Below are 17757 nucleotides of genomic sequence, written 5' to 3'. Positions count from 1 at the left end.
GGAGCTGTTCCGTAACAGAACCCCCCACCAGGGGCTCGCTACTCCTGGAGCGTCCCGCGCAGCTGGAAAGCTCCGAACCAACACCGACCGGAGCCGCCGGGATCACGAGCCTCCGAGAGCAGTCACCCCCGACGGCGGGAACCGCCGCGAACAGCCCTAGCACACCCTCCCTGGGAAGACAGGGGAGAAAACATTAAACACGGGCACAAGCACAAACACGCACACAGGAACATGAAACACAAGAGGCACGAACGGGAAAAGGAGATTAGGGAGACATACGGGGATAGACAAACATATAGGGACTGGCAGCCATGGCGTAGCTCCGGCTGCTTGCCACGGTGCAAGCGGAGGCGCGGTCCCTCCTGGGGGCGCAGATGCAGCGGGCGGTACCGGCGGCGGAGTCCCTCCGTTCTTAGGGTTGCGACTCCGCGCGCGCGGTGCGCTGCTCGGGACTCCCACTGGCCGTGCTCCCAGTGGTCTCCCTCGGGGAGCTTCGCCCCTCCTTCTGGGCGTGGCCGGAGTCCTGACTTTTTGCCGCGCGCTGGCTGGTGTCCGCGGCGACTCCAAGGGCGCTCGGTGCACCCACCTCGGACTGCTGGCTACACCAGGACCCCCACGCGCTCCTGGAGATGCAGTCGCCTCGCCCCCTGACGTCTCCATCTCCTCCTCGCTCTCGGATATGCTCCGGCCAAGCGACATGGGCTCCTCCTGGATCGGGCAGCGGGAGCAGTCCATACTGCTTCCCTCTGAGGTGCCCCGAGGAAAGTCCTTTGCGGACTGCACGGTGCCGTCCGAGCACCGAGCGTCGCTCATGTCCTCTTCGCTCTCTTTATCCGGCTCCGACGGCGAAGAGCAAAGGGACGGAGGGCGGTTAACGTCGTCTTCCTCCCCGTAGTACACGGTAGGTGCCGTGTAGATGGAAGGGGGAGGGCTGACGTCGTCCTCCGTACCGGAATCCGAACGGACGGATGAGGGCGGACGGGCTTCCTCCCCCCCCCCCCCCCCCCCCCCTCACCGTAGTACACCGTCGGAGCAGAGTAAACGGAAGGGGGAGGGCTGACCTCCTCCTCCCTCTCACCGGAGCACTCGGTGAACGCCGGGTGGACCGACGGGATGGGGCTGTCCGCTTCTTCCTCAGGCTTTTCCTCGTCCGACTTCTGGGGAGCCGCAGACTTGGGGGAAGGGCAGCTGTCTTCGCCCTCACTCCCCTCCTCCACGGACTCACCGCTCCCGAACTCATCCTCGGGGGTTGTCATGACGAGTGAGCCCACGCTCAAGTACAGCGGTGCATCCGACTCCTCTTCGGGGTCTTCACTCCCGGACTCGTGTTCGGGAGGGGTGAGGGCGATGGCGCCTACACCCACCACTAGGGGCTCCCCATATTCCTCCTCTGGGAGAGCCAGGGCTGGAGCGTAGGGGCTCTCGCTCCAGAACCTCGCGGCGGCCAGGCGGAAGCATTCCGCTCCTTTCTCATCCTGGGCCGCCTGGGCTTTGCGCAGCAGGCTCGCGCATACCGGGTCCCGTAGCATCTCTGGTTCTTGCACCTCGGGACGACGCACCGGGGAAGAGACGTGACGGCGCTTTGCCTTCTTCTTTCCCTTCTTGCGCGTGGAGGTGTACCCTGGCATCTTACGGCTCGTCTTTATGTGACGCGTTGTGGAGGAGGCAGGCACAACGACGATCGTAGTGGAACATATAATTTATTAGGACACGAAACAGAAAGCCCAGCACAGACAGTGTAAGCACTGCTCACACAGGCATGAACTTTAGACAAAGACGAGCACACGACACTGCGCGAACGCACATTAAATAGGTGAATAACACAGACCCACGTGACCTCGAGACAAGGCACAGGTGTAACTAACGAACACGCTCACAGACAACCCACACCCACGGAAGTACAAACATGGACATAACGACACGCAGACAACGTAACGGCACGCCCACAGGGAAGGGTCCGGAGCTGTTCCGTAACACTGGGTGTAAACACATTCTAAAGGGCAATTGGTAAAGCCTTCAAATCCTTTTGAAAATCAAAACCTCAATATAGTCATGAATGTGAAACAACTATTTAAATAAAAACTATACTTTAGACATGAACTAAACCTACCTTTAGGAGCCTGGAAAATATTTTTTCTAATTTAACTCTCTGGGGTGTAAGTTGTTTTGGCACTTTCTGTATACCATGAAATTACTATTTTAGTAAAATGACATCTGAAAATCACCTTATCATGCTTTATATAATTTTTTCAGCATAAGCTTGGCCAGATGTGTACAATATCATGGGTCACGTGTGTGTGTGTGTGTGTGTGTGTGGGGGGGGGGGTGTCAGAAAGCTGTTTATATTAAATAATTAAAAAATATTAAATGTCTTTTTATTACGCTCCAGGCCTGGTAATCTGTAGCTATATTTAAAATAAAGCTTTAACAGCAAATAAAGAACTGTTAACACTGATATCAAAACGTATCATACGAATTTGTAGTTTGCTCAGGATTTTCCCACCTGTCTGAATTGTCCTTGAAACTTTCATGCGAAACAAGAAATGACAACTTCTGGATATCTTTCTGATTTTCTTAAATAGAAAACAGGTGGAAAAATAGGCGCCGTGTCTGTGCCGCTGTGAGGCTCCAACAAACAAGGCCATTTTTCCCATTTTAAAAAAATGCGGTTGGACTATATACGTACGTGTTCTTTCTCTCAAAATCAATAAATGTGATTTTAAAACAAAAATAAAGACTTTTTGTTGTTGTTGTTGCTGTTATATGTTGTACAAAAACTGAGCCCGGAATGCACGATAATCATTACACACCCCCTCAACATAAATGGAAAATTCATTTGCTTCGGACAGCTGCAGATTTCCGTTACAGACGGTATTTGCGCTCTGCCGCCCTCCTCCGGGAGTGAGCGCGCACGGAGATCACGTGAACGCGAAACCACAGGAGCGCGCGGAGATCGCGTGCACGCGAAACCACAGGAGCGCGCACGGGGCTTCGCTCTAGCCAGAGTGACTTCACCGTTTCGTATTGCAAATCACTGGGATCACAAGCATCCTACTCCACCGGAGCCGTTCCCTTCCGTTTACCGGCTCTCATGTCTTCCCTGGTGAACCGTTGAAAAACTTGGCATCTGATATCTCTCTTTCCGTTTCCAGTTGGACCCTAGCTCACACTCATGCAGCCCGTTTGGGTCCAGAGGACGAACCGTGTTTGATTCTGGGCTCGGGTGCGTCTTGGTGGGAATGGCGGACCGTGATACGTTACCGCTGCCCCTGGAGATACGAGCGCGGCTGGCCGAGCTGGAACTGGAGCTATCGGAAGGTGAGACGCGGTTCTCCCGGGTTTTGTGTGCGTGCGATACGGCGTCTCCGGTGGTACGAGAGGAGGTTTGGGGATTGAGAGGAGCATATCGGCGCGGAGGACCCAAATCCAACGCAGCGTAGGTTAAATCTGCACGGGCCGCTCTTTTGCGTATTTACACGGGGCTGTGCGGTGTTTATGCGCGCCGTGCTGTAATGTCCTATTCGGACAACGGCACACACGGTCCCAGTGACCTTGGACGACACGTCCAGTGGAGTCTGGGGTTCACCATACAATTACTTTTTCATTCTGAAGATTTCTCTCGCCCTGTCTCAAGCATACACAGTATTCACAATCACCCCGTCTGTCTCCTCTTTGACAGGTCTAGGAGGTCTACATAAGCGCCCCTCGGCGCTCCAGTCAGGCGCTGTGGGTGTAACTGGGTTTTTGTTTTTCTCGCTATTTCAAGTGTTTATGGCGCTGCTGCTTCGCGCAGTCGGCGGTGCGTTTGGCGCGTAAAGAGGGCACAGGACGGTGCTAAAGGCGCAGGTCTCTCACATACACCATGTGCGTCTTCTACAGCCTCAGTGTTGACATTTTAATTGTTCCGTTGTTGGAGCAATGACGGTTATTTTGGCCTGGGATGATCATACTGTGGAGCAAATGCGCAGAAATGTGGCTTGGCTATGTGTGAGTAAAGATTGAGAAGCAGGGGTATGGGTCACGTTCAGGCACAATCACTACGAGACCCGTTTCATATTCATTGCATCATTCCATTAAGCACAAAGGTAGAAGTTTTTACTTGGTGGTTTTAGCCTCTTTCTGTGCAGTCAATGATCACTTGAGCGTACAATCTGTAGCTTTCTGTGTGCATTTGTGTGTTTGTGTGTGTGAAAGAGTGAGACAAAGAAAAAGAGGTTTAGATGTTGAGGGAAAAAAAGAATAATTGCATATGTTTAGAGGGTGAAGACACAAAGGACCTGACATAAAAAGGAAAACCAGTTTGAAAGTGACTGCCATGGATATGGCTAAATTATAATGTACTACTGCATAATTTAGTGCATGTGTGTTAGAATGTTAACCTTTCAGAGATTTTGTTTTTTTACGGTTTATATGTCTGTCCATTACAAACCCTGTGGGAATGTTTATCTGATAACTTTGTAACCTGGCCAGTAATGTTGACTTCATAACCTGGCCAGTAATGTTGGTTTCATTGTTTTTCTGTAGTGTGCTGGTTTTTACCCAGTTTCTGTACTTCCTTCTGATTGGTTTAAGTGTTATTGTTCTGTAATCTGATTGGTTGAGGGGACAAAAGCTTGTAGGTTCATAAGACACTTGTTGGAAGATTAAAACCACCTGAATGTTCAATGTGAACATGGATCTGTCTTTGCATACACATACATGTCCATTTCTTTATTTACTGTTTCTTTAACGTAATATGCAGTCAATATTTTGCCATGCAGTCTCCTGTGCAGTCTGTTTTCCTTAAGTAGACACACCCTGTGCTGCTCTGTTTGTTTTAGCAATGTTTGATTTGACCAACATTTGAATAATGTACCTATTTTCTCACATTTCCACTTAGTTGTGTGCAGTGTAAGACTATGTCTCAGAATTCTCTTAAATGAGTGTTTGCGAGCTCTGTCTTTATGTATCTATTTCTCTGTCTGAGATATGAAGATTGTGTGTGCGTATGTGTGTGCGTGAGAGACAGAGGCTGCTATGATGGATGTGTTACCAGGTGTGTTGCTACAGGACAGGTGCTGTTCGGGTAGTTTTAATAAACAATTGCACACACACACACACACTTCTGTGTGGGTGCTTATGTGTGAACATACGTAGTACTCTTTCCCACCTCCTACTGTCCGAGCCTAGCTACATCCAGTCATAAATTAATATTTTGTATTTACATTAAATTTACATATTCATCCATAATGTGTATTTGCATTTGTGTTGCCATAAACGGAGAGAGTTCTGGAGAACTCACCTACTTTCGCTTCTATGATGGCGTGGGTGTTTGGATGTGCGTTGTTTATTGCATGTTTGTGTTTTCTTAATTGAATAGAATAAACATAATCCGTTATATGTGAATCAGACCTACAAGAGAAGCAGAAAGAACAAGCAATGGGTTATTTCTAGCCTCGGTCATGTGACCATGTCTTCTATTGGTTATTCAGACTGGATATGTTTATATACACAACAACCTCCCATTATGTACATGTGCATGTCCTGAACAGTACTAGCAGAGTAACACCAAGGCGATGGGGAAGGAGGCTGTATTCTTGGGCTCAGGTTACTCATTGTATGACTGCAGCTGTCAAACAACGTGTGTTGCTATTTTTAATTTATTCTGAAGTATGTGAATGGAGTAGACACTCCAAGGCCCCATTCAGCATTCCAGCCATATGCAGTTCAGTGGTTACTGATCCAGTCCTCAGGTCTCCTAATCAATCTGCACTACCGCTCTGTTTCACTCCAAGTTCACCTACCTCAGCCAGGTGGGTTTACATAACAAAGTCACCTGGCTCAGGTGTGGTGTGACCATGGACATAACGAGAATACGGAGTGAACTGAAATGGTGCTGCGTGCTTCGTCTTCGCAGGGATGTGGTATTCTCTGCTTTTATGTTTCCAAAAATGGCACATTTTAGGAAATCCTAATGGTGAGCAAAAATGTAGTGGAGGTGTGGTTTTCTAAAGTTGGGCCAAGCTGTTATTGTCATTGTTGGGCACTTTCAGACTCTTAAGGACACAAACAGGGAGCTGGATGTTACGACAACTCCTGTGAAACTAGTGCTCAGCGTTTTCTCAAAATAGGACCATCGCTGACCTTATGCTCTGTGTGTGTGTGTGTGTGTGTGTGTGTGTGTGTGCATGCACGTAAAGTTACACACTACATACACACTGCAGATATAAGATGTTTAATGATTAATGTGGCTTTTTAGATATCATTAAAGTTATAATATCGGTGTGTGTCTGTAGGTGTAGAGTAATTGACAGAGTGAATAAGCCTGTGACCTACATTCAGTTTTATTATCTCATATCACAACATGTTCTGGAAAGAGCTGCTGGATAGATTGTAAAGCAGTGTGTGTGTGTCGGACAGAAGGAGAGGAAAAGGTAGTATGAGGCGGATATGATCTGTTGGTTTTGGCTGGATGTGTGCGATTGTTTCTGTCTTCTTTTAGAGAATGTTTGTGTCGTGCCCTAGAAGTGTAAGAATATTGGCAGCGTTATTGGATACAGTCTGTCTGCATGTTCTTGTGCAAAGCCCAGTCTTTCTGAAGCACAAAGAAATGTGTGTGTGTGTGTGTGTGTGTGTGTGTGTGTGTGTGTGTGTGTGTGTGTTTATCAGAGTTCATTCTGCAACATCTCATTCAAGTGTAAGTGCTCACCGACACTTAAAGTGTAAGTTGTGGATGGTTCTCTGCAGCCACATATCTTCAGGTGGAGGTTTGCTCATGGCGCAACCTGGCAACATGGCCTGCAAACAGACATTCCCATGGATACCAAGAAGACATGCAGCATAATAACTATGAGGACAACACACTAAAATATCTAAATATATGCCTTTTTCTCAACTGTGGTCCATAATAAGCCCTCCAGATTGGGGAGGGTCTGAATGTATCAAACCCAAGACAGCAAATTAATTCAAACTGAATAACCACAGACAAATAAATGATCAGACTCGCTCTCCTTAAGGCCTCAATGAACTGAGACGTACAGCTTGGCTACACGTATAGTCACAGTCATGACTCCTGTTGCCTTTAATAAAGTCATAAAGATCAGTGTGCGTCCATCATCCACACACACGAGATGGTTTCGTTGTTGAAACAGAAGCATTTGCTTGATGATTTGAGATATTTCTAAACTCGGTCAGCTGTTACATGGTTTCTTGAATATGAAATACTTCCTGCACATCTGATGTTGAATTGTAACCTGAGTGAAGACTTTATTATGTGACAGATGTGTTAACAAAACCAGATGTGTTAACAAAACCGTAACCTTTTAGCATTTTTACTCCACAGTCCTAACAAAGTTCTTTCCAGTTGCATTTTAGGTCAGTTGTTGTGACTTTGGCTCTCTGTGATGATAAATGAAGTAATACAGAGTATTCATCTGTAACTTGTTCTTACCAGAGTGCCTGGTGGTGCATTAGAGAGGGAAGACTAAATGTGCCTGAATATTCCATAACCATGTGCTCATGTCTTGGACAAAATTCAATATTGAATCATTTTGTCTTTTACAAAATATAAAAATCCTTTAAGTTCAGTGTGGATCTGCTCATTGACAGATCCATGTGGAACACAGGTGAGCAGATTTATGTGTGCTCATTGTACCATTAGTTCTTCCTGACATAGCAAGTCCAAATTTCAAAGAGCACCGAATTGATAATTTGATCAAATTAAATTGTGAAACTCATTGTGATTAACTGGAGAATTCAAGTCATGGTAAATTGTTTGAAAAATTGTAGTTACAATGAATCACTGTCACAGGTCAGAGATTTAAGACCTTGATTTCAACCAGAATGAAACGGTTCTTCTCTTTCTCTCATATATGAAATCATATATGGTTGATTGGACCAGGGTTATTATTATATAATCAATTTCTTCATATAAATGTGTTTAAATGTGTGTGGGGGTGTGTGTGTGTGTGTGTGTGTGTGTGCGTGCGCGCATGCCTACTGTTTGTGTTCATCTCTTTGAAGACCCAGTAACCCAGTTTGGGGAACGTGAGATTTGACACGACCGTCTGTTCATTGTTTGCCTGCATGTCTGTAATTTTTATGCATGTGTGACAGTCATAAGAAAATAGGCATTATTTTATGAGTTGTTTAACTGCTGTATTTGAAAATAGTTGGATTGTGAGTTCAAGGAAAATATCTGGATAGACTCACTATCCCTCCCCTCCTCTTGTTCTTGGACTCTCTCGCTCTCTTACTTTCTCTGTTTCTCTCATTAGTGTTAAGGGACATGATCTCTGGGGGAAAAACTCATCCCTGTCCTCATTTCCTCCTTTACTGTCGTCATGGTTGCAGTATTCTGGGATGTGGCATGGTTGGGCTTGAAAACATTCAGTTACATCGGGGTAGCAGTAAAATTTGAAAGTAAATAAAGCTAAAGATTAATTGAGCAAAAAATAGTTTCCTCTTCCTTCACTCCAGTTATGTCAATGAATTACAGAACTTTAAATATTGGGTGTCATTGCTAATTTCACCTTTTTATTTACCTTTCATTTTTTTATTAAAGTAAACAAAAAGAAAGAAAGAAACCATATAATTCCTTAAGAAAATCTCAGTGTTACAATATCAACGGAAAAGTAACAATTTGGCTAATATCTGAAGGAAATCTGATTGCTAAACTTTTGGTGAAGTCTTGGTTAGTTTCCTGGATCTCTTTCTAAGAAGAAAGTTGTGCGGTTTGTGTTTATGGTTTGGTTGTCCATTTCTTGTTATTTTGATGAAGACTATTTAGACATATCCACATGCTTTTTGACATTGGGGAAATGTGAGGCAATGTCTTTGTCACCCTAAAAGGCTTTGAGTGAATATCAGCTGTAGTTCATTTAGTTGTTTGTGGTGCATTATTGTAGTCCATCATAGCTGTAGTATTGAGTATTGCTCCTGTTCTCTTTGACAGGGGACATTACACAGAAGGGTTACGAGAAGAAAAGGGCAAAACTTATTCGAGCCTACTTACCCCATGTACCAGGTAACAAACAGAGAGAGAGAGAGAGACATTCTCATACATCACCTCCTTTTGTGGGATATACACTTTACAGACAGTGATTGGCTGACCTTTGCAGTTTCACCTGAGAAGTCATTAAGTGTTTGGCACTGTTTGTGTTTACAGTAGGGGCAGAATCTCGAGCCCCTGTCACGCCTTCATCATCATCATCATCATCATCTCGATACCAACGGCGACGCTCCGCTGGCTCTCGGGATGAAAGATATCGCTCAGGTAATATGCATGCAAGCACCAGTGTGCATACACAAACACGAGCGCACACAGACAAACTCAGCTAACCTGTTTCTTATTACATCCAGTAATAGATTGCAGAATGTGCCTGAGCTTTTTCAAGTGTGATGATAATGATAATAATAATAATAATATGATAATGATGAGTTATGATAATAGAATTACCGCCATATTATACCGTAATAATAGCCATATTAACAATAATATAATTATACCTTCATTCTTACTCTCTCCCTTCCTCCCCCTCTTTCATCTCTCTATCATTCTCTTTCTCTCTTCTGTCTCAGACGTGCACTCCGAGGCAGTGCAGGCTGCTTTGGAGCGTCAGTGTGAGAGGAAGATGGCTGTCCCCATGCCCTCGAAACGACGCTCTCTTGTTGTCCAAACATCTATGGAGGCATATACACCCCCAGGTCACTATGATGGGGGTGGGTGGCTGTTGGGTTTCACAAAGAGGTTCCATGTGACTATATAAAGTCTGTGTGTGAGTGTGAGTGTGTGTGTGTGTGTGTGTGTGAGTGTGAGTGTGTGTGTGTGTGTGTTGGTATTGCCTGTACTAAAGCCTAATCATAGAGGTTGTAAATGTAAATGACATTCCTTTGCACTTGCACAGTGCAAACACACACCTCCACATGCCAACGGACCAAAACGGACAGTTTTCCCTCTGTTTACACTTGACACACACACACACACAAGGAAGAAAATCTGGTGTGTGAGTATGCATGTGTGTTTTATACAAGTGCTGATGTCAGACATTTGTATGATTGGCCTTCATGCCACAGTTGTTGACACCAATGGTTGACACCATTGTTGAGACACTGTTGAGATACTGTTGAGACACTGGCTATTTTCCTGCTCTCTCCCATTGCTGATAGACTCCTCATCAGGTTCAGAGGCAGAAGGATCCCTTGGGAGGGCCGCAGGTGCCGGGGTGGAGGCTTGGATCAGCAGAGCAATTCGCGGATCATCTTCATCAACCACATCATCATCATCGTCGCACAGTAATGGATCTGCCAACGCAGCACGTCTGGCAGAGAATAGTGCACACACTTACAGTGAGCACACACACATTTACTCACACCCTTAAGCAAACGCACACATATAAAACAAAGATAAAGCAGTGATTAGTGCACTAACTGACATGTCTAAGTAAAACCACACCTGTAACTCTTCGCTCTTAACTAATACTTTCCTAATGCTTTACACTCTACTGTCACATTCCGTGGTGAACCACCGGGAATGTCAACCCACATACTAAATATACTAAATCAAGCTCAGTTTAGAAGTGAATTGCCAAGGGACAAGGTTAAAGGTTAGTATTAGAATTCAGGGAATTGTAATTTGCTTACGTTTAAGGTATTATGGTAGGTTGGCATGGCAAACTATTAAAAGTAGCTGTTAATGAGAAGCTAACTCATTATCAGTGTCAGGCCAGTCAGAATATCAGATTGTTGATGTTCGAGAGAGATAGAGAGGGAGTGATGTCAGAGAATGAGTTATGTCTCGGTAATGAGAGAGAAACTTACTGGCCTGTAATCAGGACAACCTAGGCAACAAGAGCACCCTAAACACACAAAAGGCACCACAAATGTATTCTTTCTTTCTCTTTTGTCTGTCTTTCTTTCTCCCATAAGTTGGCCCAATTTCTCATCTGTCCCTGAAGAGGCGGGGCTTACGTGAAATGGGCGTGTCCTTAGAGAATGGTAACATGGGCCGGCGCTCATATGACCAGTCTGACCGCCCTTGGTCATCACTGGATTCAGAGGGTCAGTATACTGTAGTGTAAACTGTAGTATAAACTCCCCCAGGTTATGGGCAAAATCTCATACTGAACTAAATACCAAGTAAACACTATACACAACACATTTTTTGAGTGTAGCTATTGAGTGATGTTGAGTTCACAAATTTGTGGACTGAAAACACACTTACTGGGAACCTAAGGGCAGTTGTTGAATTCATGAAGTAATGCGGGACAGTTTTCAACTACATTTGAGTTTGTCAGAAAAAGGCCTCTGGTGGTGGGTGGAGTTCTGTGTCTCATGTGGGTGACGGTTTGGGAAAAAACAACATGGGGGAATCGTGAGGATTTGTGAACAGTGCATTTCACCCCACACGAGTTTCTGGGACATTTCAAAGCTACCCAGCATGGTTTGAGGTTGATAGTACAGTCATTTTAGATGGTTTTCAGATGTATTTGTCACTTGCATAAACTTGTCTTTTGATATTTTTGTGGTAAGAGGGCTCAGAGGTCTAGAGTATTTAATGGAATATGTTGTTGTTGTTTTGTGCATGTGCATCAACAAGAGGAGGCTCTGCAAATTACAACTTAATAAATAAATAAATAAATATTTATAAAAAATAGCAATAAAGTTTGTTGCATGTTTGTATGAATGATTTTTTTCTATTTACAGACAGTCACCCTGCCCCTCCTGACATCACCAGCTACACATCAGACCCACACCACGCTGTGCAGCACCCGCACGTCGCCATGCTAACCAAACCTTCACCCAGATACGGCAATGCTGAGCTCATGGAGACGGGGGATGGTGAGTTAAAAGTGATTGTGTGTGCAATAATAAAAACAGATGGGCTGTGACACTTCAAGCCACCAACAGCATGACCCATCACTGGAAAAATAATGCCTACGTGTCTGGTTGAGTGTGTGTAATGAATGTTTATTTGTTTGTTTGTGTGTGTGTAGGAGTGCCAGTGAGTAGCCGTGTATCCGCTAAGATCCAGCAGCTGGTGAACACACTCAAAAGGCCAAAGAGACGTCCGCTGAGAGAGTTCTTCGTTGATGACTTTGAGGAACTGTTGGAGGGTATCCTGTCTCAAATACCAATAACAATTATGTGGTTTATGTTAGTATGATCCGTTTTAATGAATGAATTAAGCATACATTCATGTATACATTTAATCTGATTGTTTTGGATTGGAATGTATTTATGTTGTGTGTTGTATGTGGGTTATTGCTAGGTTTAGGTAATGGTAATATTGTGTTGTTTTAAGAAAGTGTTGGCAGTAACATTTTCCTAATATTTTCCTTGCAGTACAACAGCCTGATCCATCTCTACCCCGCGCAGAGGGAACAGAGTCAACAATAGCACAAGGAGACGAGCTGTGTAGATTCAAGAACTGCCCCGCCTCCATGGAAGCGGCCCTTCAGCGATGGGGTGCCATTGCCCCAAAAGCACCGTGTCTGACCATCACACATGCCAATACTAAACAACCATACACACTCACATACGGTATGGGCACAAGCACACCTTCAGAGTACTTTGTGAAAGTCCCCATTAGAAAACACTGTAGGAGTCTGAACTCTCCAGCACTTGAAGATGATATATCTATTCCAACAGTACTGATGAATATTGTGTAATACTGTGTAAGCTGAGATGGTTATTTGAATAATGAACCGATGCCACAATAATCAGAGCTGGAGGTTAATGACGTTTCTCGTTTTTTTTTTCTTGAGCATGACATCACAGTTCTGGGTTATTATGGGATGTCTCTGTTAGCATCTCCATTTCTCACTGCTGCAGCTTTTTATTTATACACTGACCCAGTCATATTCTCATGTTACAGATATAAATACACATACATTCTCTCTCTCTCTCCCTCTCTCTGTCCCTCCCTCTCTGCCCCCCCCCCCCCCTTTCTCACACACACACGCACACACTCAAATGCAGCTATGCTTTCTATCTCACTAAATCAGGTTGTACAGTACCAGACAGACCTGCTTTTCATTTTGGTAAAATGGGTCACTTTAATATCACATTGAATCAAGGGTACATCAACAGTTATGGTTTGTCACAGTGGAAACATGGGGTACCCTGTGTGTGCATGTTCGTGTGTGTGTGTGTGTGTGTGTGTGTGTGTGTGTGTGTGTGTGTGTGTGTGTGTGTGTGTGTGTGTGTGTGCATGTTCGTGTGTGTGTGTGATGTAGGTCATCAGCAGAAGTAAAGGACCCTTCCCAAACACCCATGCACCCAAAATGAATTCCTGCCAACCTTGCACTGTATGACTTGGCATAATTGTATGGAAACATTGCAGCTCATTCACTGTGTCCTCTATACTCACTCAGGGCCTAAAAAGTGTGTATGTAAACAGCAGAATAATGGGTTCAGTGTACAGTGAGTTCATCTGTGTGTGTGTGTGTGTGTGTGTGTGTGTGTGTGTGTGTGTGTGTGTGTGTGTGTGTGTGTGTGTGTGTGTGTGTGTGTGTGTGTGCATGTGTGTGCATGTGTGTGTGTACGTGTAGGTAAGCTCTGGTCCCGGAGTGTGAGGGTGGCCTACTACATTCTCCACAAACTTGGAACCAAGCAGGAACCCATCGTCCATCCAGGAGATAGGGTATGACTAATTCTTCATTAGTGATGCTTAGATGCAGCCTAACTAGCTTTATTTCACAAACTATCCAGAGTTGGCTTTATTCCACTCTGTATACTGTGACATTTTTAACTGTACCTTATTGAAACATTTGAAAAATGATGCAGGTGTAGGAAAAATAATCCATCTAAAAGTAAAAAGTGCATTTATACGAAAAAGGTTGTGAGCACTTTGAAATTAACTGGATGTGTGCATGAATATGTCCTAAAATGTGATCTGATCTTGATGTGGTGATATGTAAAGAGTATGTGTCATTGGGAACACAGTCATTTGTGTTCCCATAAATGGTGGTGATATGTAATGAGTAAATACTCATTGGGAACACGGGCATTTCTGTTACCATATATTTTTTTTAACAAATGCTTGAAAGCATCATGGTATATTATAACCTTTACATTAATTATCCTTGACTCGTGTATAATACACTTCAAGGCCTGAAAGAACTTTAATTCTGTTGTAATGCATGCGGTATGATGCAATTCTATCCTGATAAGTGAACAATTGCAGTAAAAAAAAATTATGATTTATGGTCACCAAGACCAAAAGATTAGGCCTAAACAGATATTGGGTCTTTAGTCCTCCACAGGCTAAAGAAACAGAGCACTATGTAACACAACAAACACCAGAGTTGCAGTTGTGGCTCTGCAGGCGTTTCACACTTCATAGTGTCTGTGCTCATGTGTCTTGAATGAGGAGTCATTGAACACTGATGCAAAACACAAGAGTAAATTAACAACAGAACTCAAGTCGGTATTTGGTTTGGTCATGTTTTCTGTTTATTGAGTAGCCCATACGCACCTCCCTCTGAACTCCTGCTGAACTGTGCTCATCTGTATCCTGTCTGGATTCTGACTAGAACTGATAATTTAGTTCTCGTTTAACCTGAATATCTCTGCCAGTTGATTGTCAGTTATTTCTTAAGTCGCTGCTCTTGTATTAAATTAGTATTAATTCTGTCCAGATGAGGATGGTTCACTTTCTAGGGTTAGAAAGTAATTTTCCTATTGGACCTGTAATATGTGGAGTTTGTTTTACTGGAAGAACATCTGCCTGTGTTAAATCTGCTCACTGCAGTCATCCGGTGTGTCTTGTGGTTGCAGACATCACACTGGAGAAATAAAGAAAGTGATATTTATATCTATTCTGGCAAAGTTGCTGTGCCACTATTACAACTTAGAAGACACAGCAGAGCTTGTTTGGCCTTAACCAGTGGGTAGTGTACTTAACCTGTTGTTGACAGTGTACTTAACCTGTTGACAGTGTACTTAACCTGTTGGTAGTGCACTTAACCTGTTGTTGGTAATGTAGCCTACTTAACCTGTTGTTGGTAGTGCACTTAACCTGTTGTTGGTAGTGCACTTAACCTGTTGTTGGTAGTGTAGCCTACTTAACCTGTTGTTGGTAGTGTACTTAACCTGTTGTTGACAGTGTACTTAACCTGTTGTTGTCAGTGTAGAAGTAGGTATATCTTCAGACCTTGTGACTGTTTTGAACTGCATCTGCTCTTGATAAAGAAAAGGCTGTTAGGCCTCTCCCATTTTTGCAGCCAGTAAGATTTGTCACGAGTTAGCACCACTGTTAGCTTTGTTAGCTCCTAGTGTGACATTACCTCCATAGTTAGCAGCGCATTTTGTCCACTCATTAATGTTCATTAACCCTTACCCCATTTTCCAACATGGATGTCCTTTTACATGAATACACATACAAATCATTTTGCTGCCTCAACAAGTTTAGATACCAATACTGGGGTTTCTGCAGACCTAACTAGAAGCTAATTTTAGTTGGAATACAACATTAGCTTTAATTAAAACTTTTAAGACAAATAAAATTTAAATATCAATAAATCAGGTTCCACAAAGTACTGAATGAAAGGGTTTACATATTTTTGAGTAAATGATTTTGATTGTTTCAACTTTTTGTTTATTATTATTTTTATGGCTGTATAACATGTAGTGTGTTTTATTTTACAAGGTAGTATTTTATTGGTTCTGAGTTGGTGGAGTTGGTGTTGTGTGTATCTTTGCTGATATACTTTTTTACCAGATCTTAATTTGGATGCATGTATATGGTTGTGTTTGCATTAGGTGGCGCTGGTGTACCCCAATAATGACCCAGCTGCTTTCATGGTAGCATTTTATGGGTGTCTGTTAGCTGAAGTTGTGCCAGTTCCCATTGAGGTGCCACTCACCAAAAAGGTAATGCCCACACAGCATGTTACCAAAAGACTTTTCATAAATATAAAAAAAAAATATTAAAATGTCTGCCATAAAAGGCCTGATGCACATTTTTAGTACTGATTGATTGCTTTGATTTTCTTATTGAGATGTCAACAGCTCATAACAGCTCTGACTGAATGCTATGGAATTCAGCATCTGCATTTATTTTATTTTGTAGAGAATGTTAACAGATTATATGTGGGATCATGTTCTGAAATTCATTATTTCACTTTGGATAATTTGGCGATGTTGAATGAGATTCATTATAATAAAGGAGCAGACTTAAGTTTATAATTTGCATATTAGGTTATGAATTTTAGATGTGAGCAATTTTACAATGATTTTCAAGCACAATGTTATTGCTTTTTGCTTCTGTACAAAAACAAATGCAGATATCAGATAAAAAGGTTGTGCCATAGACAAAAGAATAGTGTGTCTAGAATATAACAAACACAAACAAATTGTATTTACAACAGATGATACATTCATTAATAAGCAAATACATAAAGACTAAGCATTCTTTGCATTCTCTAAATTATGTGAAAATTGAAATGAGGATATTATTTGCAAAGGTTGATTACCATTAAACTGTAAATGTACTTAAATTACTGTGCAAATCCAGATGCATTTAAATTACTGGTCAACCCCCTGTTAATCTGTGCTCTTACTAATTAATCATAAAAATGAATGAGTTCTTAATGTAAACATTTTTAGAGGAAAGGGGGGGGGGTTAAAAAGTAAAAGCACAGTTAAAATTAGTAAATGATTTGAGACTCATGTGCAACTTTGAACACTATAGATAATATACTTAAATTGCACTTAAAAGTTGTTTGGTCTTCCTTGAGTCTTAAATTGGTTTAGCACATTTTCATCATGTTGTTAGCATTAGTGCTTATGAAAGAAGGCAAAACATTCATCCTGTTTTCCTTGTACATGCTACTATTTGGAAAAATTATAATGGACCATGAGGTCAACTTCCATAGCTATGCAGGTGATGGACAGGTGTACAGTACATATCTGAAGCACTACATAATGTCAGTGCTCTAAAAACAACTTGTAAATGTCTTTTTAACATTGTAAACTGGAATAATAATACATTAATCAAATTAAATGAAGATAAGATTTTACTTATTAGAACTAGTTAAAAGGGAGAAATTATTAACTCTGCTGGGAAATCTGGCTTTACAGATAAAACCTGAGATGAGGAATCTTGGTGTAATCCTGGAGTCTGACCTGAATTTTAAATCACACATTGGTAATGTTACTAAGACTGCCTTCTTGAGATTTTTTAGGAACATTGAGTTAGGCACTACTTTCCCCTGCAAAATGCTAAGAAGTTGACTCATGTTTTATTGCACAGGTTACTGTAATGCTCTTTCACTGGATACCTTAGGCAGTTGAAAGACTGCAAGTGGTGCAAAATTCAACAGCCAGAATACTGACAAATATTCAGAAGATTGAAGATTTACACTGATCAAACAATAATGTTCTATCTCTTCACCTCTGTCACTTTCTCTTTCCATCTTTCCTCTGCCTCTCTTTCCTCTGTATCTCGCTTGCTGTCCTCCCAAAGGATGCTGGGAGTCAGCAGATTGGTTTCCTGTTGGGCAGCTGCGGAGTTGCTGTGGCACTTACCAGTGATGCGTGCCACAAAGGTCTTCCCAAGAGCCTCGGTGGTGACATTATGCAGTTCAAAGGTCAGAGCTCAACTGGGGATTTTTTTTTTATATGCATAAATAGCTCTGATTTTTTTAAATCTAATTTTAGGTATTTTCTTTCCTTTGTGCATAGAATACCCTGTTTGTGTTCACTCAAATACTTTTTATTTTATTTTGCAAAATAGATTTATTTTCTTATTTCTTTTCACATTACACAAAACGTTGT

General features: G+C 42.7%; 1 protein-coding gene across 2 annotated transcripts in view; it reads left to right on the top strand.

Moving 5' to 3' along the window:
* Positions 1 to 2949: 2949 nt before the first annotated feature.
* dip2cb (disco-interacting protein 2 homolog Cb) overlaps positions 2950 to 17757 on the top strand; it is a 31671-nt gene continuing 16863 nt past the window's right edge. The window contains exons 1-12 of one of the 2 annotated variants that reach the window (XM_076981375.1): positions 2950 to 3318; positions 8933 to 9004; positions 9146 to 9253; positions 9559 to 9699; positions 10147 to 10326; positions 10906 to 11037; positions 11683 to 11817; positions 11973 to 12092; positions 12322 to 12519; positions 13530 to 13621; positions 15742 to 15852; positions 17447 to 17570. In XM_076981375.1, the coding sequence (XP_076837490.1) occupies positions 3240 to 3318; positions 8933 to 9004; positions 9146 to 9253; positions 9559 to 9699; positions 10147 to 10326; positions 10906 to 11037; positions 11683 to 11817; positions 11973 to 12092; positions 12322 to 12519; positions 13530 to 13621; positions 15742 to 15852; positions 17447 to 17570 (1492 nt within the window). In that variant the 5' untranslated portion in view covers positions 2950 to 3239. The remainder of the gene's footprint in view (positions 3319 to 8932; positions 9005 to 9145; positions 9254 to 9558; positions 9700 to 10146; positions 10327 to 10905; positions 11038 to 11682; positions 11818 to 11972; positions 12093 to 12321; positions 12520 to 13529; positions 13622 to 15741; positions 15853 to 17446; positions 17571 to 17757) is intronic. The other variant, XM_076981376.1, reaches the window with a different exon arrangement.

This window comes from Brachyhypopomus gauderio, chromosome 19 (genome assembly GCF_052324685.1).
Source record: "Brachyhypopomus gauderio isolate BG-103 chromosome 19, BGAUD_0.2, whole genome shotgun sequence".
In the NCBI taxonomy this organism is placed as follows: Eukaryota; Metazoa; Chordata; class Actinopteri; order Gymnotiformes; family Hypopomidae; genus Brachyhypopomus; species Brachyhypopomus gauderio.
The sequence above is the reverse complement of the archived record's forward strand: the minus strand, read 5'-3'. Positions and strand labels throughout refer to the sequence as shown.